This window comes from Carassius carassius, chromosome 12, assembly GCF_963082965.1.
Source record: "Carassius carassius chromosome 12, fCarCar2.1, whole genome shotgun sequence".
NCBI lineage: Eukaryota > Metazoa > Chordata > Actinopteri > Cypriniformes > Cyprinidae > Carassius > Carassius carassius.
Window position 1 is genome coordinate 10,218,724 of NC_081766.1, and position 13,192 is coordinate 10,231,915.

At 35.7% G+C, this 13,192-nt stretch overlaps 1 protein-coding gene and 1 long non-coding RNA gene across 2 annotated transcripts; one reads left to right on the top strand and one right to left on the bottom strand.

Moving 5' to 3' along the window:
- Window positions 1-5,483: 5,483 nt before the first annotated feature.
- On the top strand, window positions 5,484-11,945 carry LOC132154747 (NAD kinase-like). Its single transcript, XM_059563414.1, has 12 exons — window positions 5,484-5,672; window positions 6,247-6,537; window positions 6,620-6,703; window positions 7,494-7,623; window positions 7,731-7,839; window positions 7,977-8,062; window positions 8,256-8,358; window positions 8,485-8,639; window positions 9,472-9,571; window positions 10,764-10,921; window positions 11,079-11,161; window positions 11,398-11,945. The coding sequence occupies exons 2-12, from the start codon at window positions 6,278-6,280 to the stop codon at window positions 11,555-11,557; spliced, it is 1,428 nt and encodes a 475-aa protein (XP_059419397.1). The 5' UTR covers window positions 5,484-5,672; window positions 6,247-6,277; the 3' UTR covers window positions 11,558-11,945.
- LOC132154748 (uncharacterized) lies at window positions 11,838-12,436 on the bottom strand. Its single transcript, XR_009437191.1, has 2 exons — window positions 12,328-12,436; window positions 11,838-12,148 (listed from the first exon to the last, which is right to left on the bottom strand). It is a non-coding gene; the product is annotated as an uncharacterized LOC132154748 (long non-coding RNA).
- Between the last annotated feature and the right edge of the window lie 756 nt (window positions 12,437-13,192).

Consider the following 13,192-nt stretch of genomic DNA (forward strand, 5'->3'; position numbering starts at 1 on the left):
AGAAAGGAGGGAGTGAAATAATGCATGTATTGTTCGCTACTATATTGTAATGCTAAAACACAGATTAATTATTGCTAAAATACAGAAGTGATTTTTTTTTCTGTTCTCTCACACACATACAAGCTTTCCAACAAATGTTCCTCCATGTTGTCTGAGAAGAGTAGTCTTTATGTAAATGGGCACAAAATGTGCTCAAGAGCCTAATGTAGATGCTAGAAACTTTTGATATGAGAGACTGTGTGTCAGTGACAAATGAGACATGCTTACTGAAAAGAGCTTTTTTGTTTTCGTTTTTTGTAATACAAATATAAATATACAGCTCTGATTTCATGTGTAGTTCTTTTGAGAGATTGTAGCATTTGTTTTGGCACTGTAATGCATTACTACAGCGTCGACTACAATTTTCAAATTTCAATCAGTATTAGGTTTTCACCACAGTACCTCTGTAGCAGCCGGTTTCAATGCTGTTTTTGATAGTTTTGGGTATTAAAATGTATTTCTGAAGCTTTCTAGAGTATACCTTTTCATTTGTAATGATTCTATGAAACGTGTGAATTGCATTTTGTACACGGGGGGGCGCTGTAAATCTTCTATGTAGAATGCCATGTTAAATTTGAATTATGAGGATCGGAATACTGTACTCTTTTAGACTCTTAAAATCAACAAACCTATTTTGGCTTTTGCAGGGTTAAGAAAATGAATACAGATAACGTTGTACATATACGAGAGATGTGAAATATATCGAATATCTGATATGTATAGACCTGGTATAATATAATTAGAAAAAACTGTACCTTAAGGCAATCTAATGCTAGAGTTTTTCAGCAAAGCTACTATGTATTTTGCATTATAGGGGAAATATCCCATTTTACAGGGGATAGTGAATACAGTGGCTCCCTTGAGCTGATTAATGGCAAAGGAAAAAAGATAATTACAATTATATAAACACATTTTTTTATAATGCTAAAATTACACATAGTATACAAATAACTACCTGCCAGCACAGCATGTGTCCCTGTGATCTTGATCACACCTTTTCTAATGTATAACTTTATAAATTATTAATAATAATTTTTAAAAAATGTAATCAGATATTATGCTTTTTTTTTGAGAACACACTTACCGCTGTAATAGAAACATCATTGACTTTCGTAAACAGCAAAGATATTTTAAGTTGCAATTCTGAGATATGAAATGCAGTGTTTGTGTGTATCATTGCATAATATGTTGCCAATCCTACAGTGTGATGAGAGGTTTTTTGCTCTTGCATGAAAATGAGACATTGCTCTCCTACCTCATGTTGTGATAAGATGTTTTCTAAAGCAGATGACACATCTCAAACGGTTTATCATGATTGATATTTACGAGTTAAATACATGTACGTGCTTTTAGCTAATACCTCAGTTGTATCTAGTGTTTTATTGTTTATTTCCCCTATTTCAGACATTGTAAATATATCTTGTATAGACAATGAACTTGGATTAAATTCAAGTAAAGTTCTGTCGTGTCAAACCAGCTGTGTCATACTTTTTGCATTTTAACCACATTTGCTTTGACATCAAAATGGATTAAAGTAAAAAAGACTAAATTTGCTTAAAAGGACCGTTCACACAAAAAAATGTTTTTACTCAACCTCATGTTGTTCCTGTATGACTTTTATTTCTCCATTGTGGTCCAATATTATTATTATTATTATTATTATTATTGATTCTTTAACCCTATATACTGTATCATATTTAATGAATTTACATTATCAATATAATAATCATTATCAATATATTATCGATATGATTAAATCTTTGCTGAGGAACCTGTTGTACATAATCTTCTATATGCCCTGTCATCTGATTGATAGTTCAAACTTTTTTAAGCAAGTAAAAAGCCTCCAAGTATTGAGCAATGTTGATTTGTACATTTCAAATATCAAAATTTCATCTTAATGAGACCTATTGTTGGCAGATATCGACTGACGACCGATATTTATGCCTATTTTTTTTTTTTGTGAGTAGTCTATACCGATTTACATTACAAGCCGTCAGAATTTCCTATTACTTTTTGGTCATGTAAGTAACAATTTACACCATATTTCTGCTCAGTTTAGGCCTCTGAATAAAATGGTGTTTGTGTGAGCTCTTTTATGGCTCTCATGAGAGAATAGGAAGATTCATACCCTTTTTTTTTGGGGACAGTTGAAGTTTTGCTCCAGAGCATTCATATTGCTTGTGGACACTTCAAGTGGCTTTAATCTGTGGCAAATTAATTTGAATGGGCATGATTTGGAAAGGTACACACCCCTTAATAAAAACAGCTGCAAATGCATATCAGAGCAAAAACCAAGCCCTGAGGTCAAAAGAACTGCCTGTAGAGTTCAGTCGGTTCCTGTGGCTCAGCATTGCGTTAGGTAAAAAAAAATAATAAAAAAATGTATAGACTGAATGCACTAAGTTGCTTTGGATAAAAGCGTCTGCTAAATGCAAAAATGTCAAATAAATGTAGATCTCAGAGACAGGATTGTGTCAAGCCACACATTAGGTGTAGAGTTTAGAAAACAATTCTGTTTCATTGAAGGTTCACAGAAGCATGTAGCCTCAATTATCCATAACGGCAGAAGTTTGGAAACACTAGAACTCTTAGAACTGGCCTCCTGGCCAAACTAAGTGATCGATGGAGAAGGGCTTTAGTTTGACTGGTGACCAAGAAGCTGATGGTCACTCTAGTTGAGCTCCATGATCATATCTGCAGATGGGAGAAACTTACAGAAGGACAAACATTCAATTCAATTAAATTCAGTCGACATTCAGAACCTCAGACGCCTTCCAACAGGACAATGATCCTAAGCACACAGCGAGAGTGGCTTATAGACAACTGTGTGAATGTCCTTGAGTGACCCAGCCACAGCCTAAGCTTGAACCCAATCAATATTTCTGGAGAAACCTGAAAATGTCTGCCAGTCCCCATCCAAGCTGACAGAGCTTGAGAGGTGAAGAGGTGAGGAGAAGAATGGCAGATAATTGCCAAATCCAGATGTGCAAAGCTTGTTGCATCATAACAAAAAAACGTGAGACTAAAAAGGTGCTTCAACTAAGTAGGCTATACTGCGTCACGTACTTGTTTCAGTTTTTGAATTTGAATACATTTGCAAAGTTGTCACAAATCTGTTTTTTGCTTTGTCATTATGGTGTATGGAGTGCAGATTGATGTGGAAAAAAAGTTCTTTAAAGTAGATTAACATTAGGCTGCAACATAAAAAACAAATGAAAAATATGAATGCTTGTATGAATATTTTTTATAGGCACTGTATATATATATATATATATATATATAATTTTGTCTTAAATTTCAATAAACTATTAATTTTTTTTTTAAACTCCATAAAAATGATTTTTCTGACTATTATTTAACATCTTTAAAGGGTTAAATCTTATTTTGTGTTCTGCACAAGAAAGACAAATAGACAAATACAAGTTTAAATCGACGTTGGGTTGAGTAAATATTGACAGAATTTTCATTTTGGGTCATCTATCTCTAATACTGTCTTATGTAAATAGTCCTAAACTGCAATAGTATATCGGGGAGTGAATAAACCAGTTAGATTAGTTCAAATATGTAAATATTCTTACTTATATTTGTACTTATATCTTCCTTGTAGTTTTCATGGGTTCGGTTTATTTATATACAGACAGAAAAGAACAATACGTTCGAAGCAGAAATCACAGAAATTTACATCAGTCTGGTAAAGGGTGCTGTTCCAATAGCATTCATTTTTTCTCATAGTAAATAGACGAATCATTTGTGCAAAAAACATATTTGCAATTTACAAATCCACAGGTGTTTATTTTTTTCCTTTTTTAATGCAAACCATAAAGCAAATAAAAAAACGCCTTCTCCAGAGTAGGCTAAACATGGTCAGATTTGTATAGTGTTTTAACTTGAGTGCGGTCACTGGATTGTTGTCCATAATTCCACTTGTCAGCGCCATGTGTAAAACAAAAGTACCAGGAGCAAAAACCATCTGTAATGGTGTCGCTTTTCTTGGAACTTGATGTAAAAGAGTGGCCGCACAGAGCCAAAGGGACGGAAAGCTGTTGAGGAAACACAACCAGATGACATTCAGCTGCAGGTGCGCATGCATCTCTATATGGAGCATATGGAGCGTCTGTCTTGTAGCTGGCCAGCAGTTCCTATTTAAAACAGTTTACATCTGCTGTCAGTAGACACACCCTACTGAGATAAAGGGCTACTGAACAGCAGTTAATAAAAAGGAGAGCACTGGCTTCTTTCTGAAGAACAACGTCTGTGATTTTTTATGTTTAGGCAGACATGAGTAAAAAAAATCTATATATATCATTAATGTAGCTGCTTGCATTGTTTACAAAAACAGCATGTTGCTGGAAGACACATATGTTAAGCCGAGCAGCACATTGAAGTGAAATGACTGAAGTGCAGCTGCTATTGATATTGAACCCAGATGAAAGAATAAATCATAACAACAGGTGGCAAACCACACCTGTGTATTCCTTGCTTATACATACTGGAACAGCATGATCTATTCTTATGTAATCGTCTCAGTTACCCATCTGTGTAAATTCAACTCATCAGAAAATTTAAATAAGAAAAAATGTATGTCTATTTAATAATTTTGAAACCTTGTAATGTGAAATGCGACCATATGTCTACCTAAAATATTAAGCTATCAATTGATTTTAATATCTACTTTTTATTGAGTCCTTTGTTGTTGTTGTTATTGTTCCAGTTCAGGATGTTCATAAATGGGATTTTCAGCATGTGGAAGAGAAACTCTTAATATGAAGAGATAATTCTAATCATTTTATATATAGATAAGGAGAGAACTGAATAAATGTATTAAAACCACACAAAATGCAAACAATAAGAAAAGAAAATATTACGAAGGTATATAAAAAAAACAGTATATATAGCGATAACATTTTTGTTATTTGCTTCTATATGACATTCTTTTAAGTTTGTATACAGGGTAAATATCACAGTCTATGGTAAAAACATTAGGAAGCAAGACATGTTTCCTTTGAGTTTCAGCTCATGTGGGAGTATATAGAAATGATGAAGTGGATCATCTAGCAAAGGATGCATTGAAATTATCTTATATAGAACTGAATATTCCACTTTGTAAACCGAGAACATGTATTAATATATTGCACTGGTTATCAAAATGATAGTTCAAAGAATTGGGGATAAGAAATATTACACTTAAAAAACTGCTGAATAATGGCTCGAAAAGTTATAGAGTAGCCTTTATAAAACATTAATGAAATATTTAAGAAAGATGCATCTTTTTAAGAGGATTTAGAAGCCAACATATTGTTAGTGGTCATTTTCCTAAATTGTTATTTTTGTCTTTCAGCTTAGTCTTTCTTCCAGTTCCATCGATGAACCACATTCCAGATCAGTAGGGGGCGGGATGCACCTTTCTGTGTGTTTGCCAACCGCTATAAAGGGCCAGAAGAAGATGCGCAGCGGCGGTAGTGTCACGAGCACCCTCGTAATGTCAATGTGGACATCCCATAATTTAACTGAGCATAAGCCGAAATAGTTTTGCCGTCAATGTAACGCCGTCAAGTGTATTAAATTTACCTCTTCAGTTGTGAAAGACTGTAAAGTCCAAAAGGGAAGTTCCGCGTTTTTGCCCGTGTTCGGTAAGTGATGGTGAAATGTGTTTAACGTTCGCTAGCTCCGTGCGGCTAACTTTTAACGGATGTTTTGGTCGATGAAAATCTTGCGACTGTTATGTCTTCAGTGTTTCGTGTCGTTTAATGTGTTCGAGATTACTGCTTTTTGTCACACCAAAATCCTTGTTAGTAGCGTGATAGTTTGTATTTGTACTAGTATAATTAAGTATCGGACCAGCTGGCTCTGCTGCTTGTGCTGCACGTCATGTTTTACTGGTTGTTCCAGTTTTAGTCTTTTCACTAAAATAAATAAATATATGCGTTTGACAACATTTCCATCGAGTTGTTTTTATTAACATCAAGGTTTTAGTTTACAGTTTAAATTTCAGTTTACGTAAGAGACTTTGTATAAGGTACTTCTTAATTTTCACCCTTTTTAATCATTATCAGTCACTTGGTTTAATGTGGTCTCTAAATATGAGATTTAAAAAGTTACATGTATAATAATAATTAGCGCTGTGCCGTTAATCGCATTCGATTATCATGCGCATCTTCAAGCCGGTCACGTGATTAATAGTACATCTCCATCACCTGCTTTCAGATTGAGCAGCTTTCATTACACAGAAATAAGAATGGAAGGCATGGAAGACGAGCTTCCCTTAAGAAAGCTGGAGGAGGGTGGTTCATCGAAGCGGTCACAGAGGCAGCAGGAGTGGCAGGGGAAACTTCCAAGGATACACAAAGAGGTGAAAATGTCTCCTCAGAGGCCGGACTGTCCAGAACACCTGTCGGGGGGAAGCATACCTTGGTTGCCTGAGCAGCCCGATTCAGAAGCCTCTGTATCAGTTGAGGACACGGCTGAGAGTTGCCCAAAAAGATGGGATAGATGCAGGTACAAAAAACACCATTTGATTTAAACCGGTTGAACCCTGAAGATAGAAATGTGCAGTGACATAAGCACTTCTTTGTTGCAGACGAGGGCATTTTCTACATGGACCATATCCTGATACTCATTTTGGACCCAAAGCTTGTGTTCTTCCCAACCCAACCTCAGTCATGTAAGTAAAGTCAGGCTTACTTTAGATAAGGGGCCAGGTCACATCCCTCTCTTGTTAATATTTAAGCTTTTAAGTCAAGCAAAGGATTGGAAGAATGTAGTGATAATGCCGTGTGCTGAGTTCTGATTGGTTCTGGGTGGTTTGTTGGATGAAGCTGGAGAGCAGCGCAGTCAGTTACTGCTGTGGCTGTCACAAGAATGGTCCTCCTGGAACATTCTAATGCACCCCTTCCAAAAGCCACCCCCCCCCAGCACTATGCCTGTTTTATGCCCCCCCAGGACAAACCACATGAAGAGGGTAATGTGTAGTTTTCTGATGTTGTGCTGAACATGCTTCGAAGTTTTGAGTTATGTTAGCTATCCGTTTCTGTATATTTCAGATCAAGGAAGATGATTAGTCAATCTCTAAAAATGACTTATTCTGGATTTCATGCAACAATTTTTAGAAACTTAATGTTATTGAAACCTAGCTGTTGGACTTTATTCCTTGGTACAAAAAATAAGATGTGTGTATTAAAGATTTACTTAAATATTTAAATTTTTGAAGTTTAAAAACAAACGAATGGTGAATGTCAAACGACACCAGTTTAATTTTTTATTTATTAATACTGAAAACGATCTGATCCTAGAACTATGAGAAACCAGAAGCAGAAGACTACATAACATTTGACCCTGACTGAACGTTGCGTAACGAATGTAGAAACCGTACAAAAGTACATGCCGTTTTGCTTTGTTCGTAGTGCAGTGCCAACACATACAATGTTTGCCTACTCTGTCGACTTTCCCCACAGGCACATTCAGGATCCAGCCAGTCAGCGGCTTACCTGGAGCAAACCACCGCTCAACGTCCTGGTCATCAGAAAGATCCGAGATGAGACCCTTCTGGAGCCATTCAAAGAGCTTTGCCGGTTCCTTGTGGATGTAGGTTACACAAAAGCAACATTAGTAGTTGATTTTTTTTTTTGCTGTATCATTAGATTTTTTTTAGCTTTGATAACACATTTAATCTAAATTATTCCCACAATCAGGAGAAACATCTGATGGTTTATGTGGAGAAGAAAGTCGTGGACGATGGGTCTCTCATGACGGATGACTCGTTTTCAGCCGTTCGCAATCAGCTCTGCACATTCAGGGAAGGTACGGAGATATCATTTTGTTGGATTGGATAGGAGCGAATTATCGGCAGGTTCACCTGTTTTACATAACCATGACACAATATTAACCAATAAAAGATTTGGTGCATTTGGAAAATGAGAGAATTATTGTTCACACAGGGTATGACGACATCTCAGACCGCATCGATCTGATTATTTGTTTGGGTGGAGATGGGACTCTTCTGTATGCATCATCTCTTTTCCAGGTATTCTCTCATTTCATCTCTCTCCTCTTATTTGTTTGTGCACAAGAGTCTCCTACTAGGTCAGTCTCAGCTGCTTTCCATTTGGATTTTCTCTGTGTGGATCATATAAGTTGAGAGAATTTGGATATGCAAAAGTGAGTTGTTTTAGAGGTTTATTTAAGAATTAAATGTGGTTTTGTCTCATTTGTTTAAGGCCAGCGTTCCCCCGGTCATGGCGTTCCATCTGGGCTCCTTAGGATTTCTTGCACCATTTAAGTTTGAGTCTTTTAAAACTGAGGTGGATAAAGTGTTTGAAGGTGGTGTAATTTAAGACTTTCTTATATTTTCCATCACTGAAACAAGAAAAACTGCAGTTTTAGTTTGTAATGTACTGTGTTTAAGATGTTTCTGTTCTTTTAAGTGTTTCTGTCTGGCTCCTATAGGTAATGCTGCCATCATCCTGCGTAGTCGTCTGAAGGTTAAGGTGGTGAAAGGCATGTTCCAGAGGAATGAGCAGCTCTTCAGCACTCAGGAGAATGGAATAACGCCTCATAACCACATAAATAATGAAGCAGGCAAAATCACGCTACAGTTACAGGTAGGGCAGCACTCACAAAGTATTTGCTGAAACCCAAAACCAGCAACACTTGAGCTTTAGAAAAAGTGTCTTTAGTATCAAGTTTTTGGCACACAGGCCTAACAAACGCTACACAAACACTGTTAAAATTCAAACTTGCAATCCACCAATAAGGACGTTGCACCAAAATCTGATGGCATGATGTCAACCAATCATGTCATAATAAGGGAGAGGCCATAAAACATGCTCATGGCCTCTTTTCAATAGTGACAGTAAATTTATACATTTATATTACAAAAGATTTCAATTTACAAATGCTGTTATTTCTATTAATCTAAGAATCCTGAAAAAAGGTTATAAAATTTAAATCCAGCTTAAATTTTTTTTTTAATTCTGCTTTTCCAAATTTATTACATTAGAAACAGTATTTTAAATTGTAATATTTACTGATCAAACAAACACAGAAACACAGTCTTGGCTGAACATAAGAGACTTCTTATAAAAAATGTTTCCGATCCTAAACCTTTAAACGGTAGAGTATATGTACATGCATATCTACAGACACATACATATTTATAAATATACACATGCATGTATATATTGTTTACAAAGAGCATAACATTTATTAGTTTTAAAAAAATCACAATTAGACCGTTAAAAAAACGGTTGCATAGTGTTTGTGACGTTTTGTTTTACATCTAATGAAGACCTGCATGCTCAACTTCACATGCTATGCAACAGTTTTTTGAAAAATACATTAAAAAAATTCATGGTCGAGCGCTTAGTTGAGATTGATGTGCGTGCTTTTGCCTGTTCTTTGATAGTGTGTGTGTGTGTGTGTGTGTGTGTAAAGGTGCTAAATGAGGTGGTGGTGGACAGAGGGCCTTCATCTTACCTGTCTAATGTTGATCTTTACTTGGATGGACGGCTCATCACATCTGTACAGGGAGACGGTAAGCACAACCATATGCTTCGGCTGCAAACAGCATTGATAGATCCCTTTTTTATCTCGTCATCATTGTGCTCACAATCAATACACTTAATTGCAGAGATTAATGTTTTTTTTTTCCCCAAAAGTAGTTAATACTTTTAATCGGCAAGGAATGCTTAAAATTGGTGAAAAGTGACAAAAACATTTATAATTACCAAAAATGTCTGTCTGGCATCTATATGCCAATTCACACTGCACCGCACTGCACAAAGATAACAAACACTTTTGTTGGGTTTTCTCTGATAGGTGTTATCCCTGTCTGAACACTGTATGTTACCCTGTGTCTGTTTGCTTTCACCCGAGTGTACATGATCAGTCATGCACAATGAATCAAATTTCTAATCGCATTATGGATTCCTCGATTACATAATCGTTCATAGCAGCAATTAATCGTTCAAAGTTCACTTATGTTATTCTGCATGCTTAAGATGCATGTTATTTCTTTCTACATTTTAATTTTAGTTTTAGTATAACAATACCATTTTATTTTTACTTTTTTATAATTTAAAGATTAAGTATAGTTTACATTTGAGCCTTAATACTATAGAAAAGCACAAAGTTTTTCAGAGTGTTTTCAGCTTATTTATTTTCGTATAGAGTACGTCATGCAGTTGCATCAAAAAATGGTATAAACATAATTCAGTGTAAATTGTGGCAATCGTGATTTAATAATTGCAACTACAATTTCAAGGGAATAATCGACAATTATGATTTTTGTGATAATCGTGCCCTAATGGTTTCCATAGAAATATTAAGTAGCACAATTGTTTTCAACATTGCTGATATTAAGAAATGTTTCTTGAGCATCAAATCAGCATGTTCAAATGATTATTTAAAGGATCATGTGACACTGAAGTGTAATGGCTGGTTCAGTTTTTACTGTATTTACAGTATATCAAATTAATTCCGAGTATAAGAGACATTAAACAGATGAAAACATCTTACCGACAACAGACTTTAATGGTAGTGTAGCTTTGTTTTGTGTTGCATTATAATTGAGAACCATTTTAGACTTTATCTAAGTGCTTGATCAGTTTTTTTTTCTTTTAGCTCAAGCAGATGCTTTGATACATCATGATCTGTGTGATTTGCTTTTGACGGGAGTTCAGCTGCCATGGAAAATAAATGCAAATATGTGGTGTGTTTCTATGCAGGTGTAATAGTTTCCACCCCCACAGGCAGCACGGCCTATGCTGGCGCAGCAGGGGCCTCCATGATCCATCCCAACGTCCCTGCCATTATGGTCACCCCCATCTGCCCTCACTCCCTCTCTTTTAGACCCATTGTGGTGCCCGCAGGTGTGGAGCTCATGGTGAGAACAGGACTGAGGTTTCTCCATTTCAGTGATTAAACTTGATTTGCCAAATAAGGAAGTTATTTGTACAATTTAGGTTTTATTTCTCTCAAATGAAATCTTCAGAAGAACATTTGTTTGCGTCATCTTATCGCTAACTGTATTTACCCTGCAGATAACGCTGTCACCTGATGCTCGCAACACAGCCTGGGTCTCGTTTGATGGCAGAAAGAGGCAGGAAATCCAGCATGGAGACAGGTGACACTCTTTTTACACAATCCCATAAGCAAACAGCTTTGACCTCCCCCATAATCCAGTGATACAACAACAGCTGCATTACAGTTAGGGAAATGAGCATCAACAGTGTCAGTTGGGATCACAACTTAACCTTTCAGTTCAAAATAAGCTTGCCCTTTTATCTCAAGCAGCACTCTCAATCTCGCATGCTGTATCGGTTAATCGTGAGTTTGTTTTTTGTTTTTTTTCCGTTATAGCATCAAGATCACAACCTCTTGCTTTCCGGTCCCTTCTATCTGTTGTCATGATCTGGTGTATGACTGGTTTGACAGTCTGGCTCAGTGTCTCCACTGGAACGTCCGCAAGAAGCAAACACGTCTAACAGATGCCAGCGACTCTTCAGAAACCGAGAACTGAATCCTCACTACGAAACTCACACAAGCGCTCTCACTGTCTGTTGACTTTACATTCCAGAACGTTTCAGATTTCATCATAGACTCCAGTAAGCTCTTATGTGCTATCTGAGAAATGACACATTTAATGTTAGAGGTAAGTGGCAACAAAATGTTTGGTTACCCTAAAATGCCATCGTGTGACTGCTAAACATCATGATGCAGACTGTATTTCTTAGAGGATTGTTTTTGCACCTGATCACTTCACAATATGCTAAATCACTGATCAGATTTATTATAGAATATTTTTTTTTTATGTAACATTTATTAACAAACATTAATATTTAAATTTGAACTGTTGATTAATCCACTTCTAAATGATTTAGGAAACCGAAATCACTAATACTCCACCACGTTTAAACTTGAAATGCACATCATAGAAGGAAATGTAATTCAATCACGGAGCATAACTTTTTTTTTTTTTTTCTTTTTTTTTTTTTTTTTGGCTAAATTTACAACAAACTTTCCTAATCTACAAACAGACAAAGCTTGACTTTCTATGTGGTTTGTCATGACGGTAGTTCCTCATTTGTAATAAACTGCATTGGAAGCCATGCTTTGTCAGTTTAGCATGTTGGCAGTCAGTTTTGTGTGCTCTTAAACACCATTGTACATTCAACTAATAAGATTGAATGTGGTTTGTTAGACTTTTTCCTGTCGCTCACTAAAGCGGTTTAATTTTCATTCAAACTCACTATCCTGTGCAGAGCTTTCTGAATATGAATAAAAAAAAACTAATGCTTTTGTCTAATTAGATGCCTATCAAACCCATCTAGTTCTTGTGAAATAACATTGTAGCCTCCCTGTGGAGGCACAGGACTTTGCATTTTCAAAACCATATTTTTTAAAGCCATTATCCTTCTAGTTTAATATTTAATTGCATTCAGTGTAGCTGAGTGCAAGATGTTTACAGTTTGATGTAAATAAGATCCTATGATGTGATTGTCTTATATGTAATATTTCAATAAAGATGTATTTTTATCTGGGATGTTATCTTGTTTGTCATTTGAAATGTATCCTGGTGTATTTTAAGGCTTTATATCCTGTTCGATTTACTTAAGGCAACAATCTGTAATTGTTGTAGTACAATGGAATATACATTGTATTATATAATAAAATCTTAATATATCTGCTTGTGTGAAATGTTTTATTTTAAAAAAAGCACCCATTGTGATTTTTTTTTTTTTTTAAACAAAATAATGCAAAATGTTTGTGTTCTATATTTTTATTGCAATAAAAGGATACAGATATAATTTCTGACAGACACTTAAATTATCTTCCAGATATTGCAAAAAGACAGTCCTCAACACTGATCCAAATACGGACAATTAGTAAGTTGAAGCTGACCACATAAAAGATAATGGGATTTCAGTTTGTTTTATGAATGCAACACTACATTTTATGATAGACAACGAAAGGCAAATTTAATTTCCTGCCCATTGAAAAAAAAAAATAATCTGGCATATCAGCATCTTTATCTCCATTATAAAGACAATGGGACAACAAAGGTGAGCGAAGTTCAATAGAAAGAAAATACAAATGTCTTTAGTTACACACATAGTGTCATGTCCAGCCTATCCAGGTCTTCAAAGTCAATGAC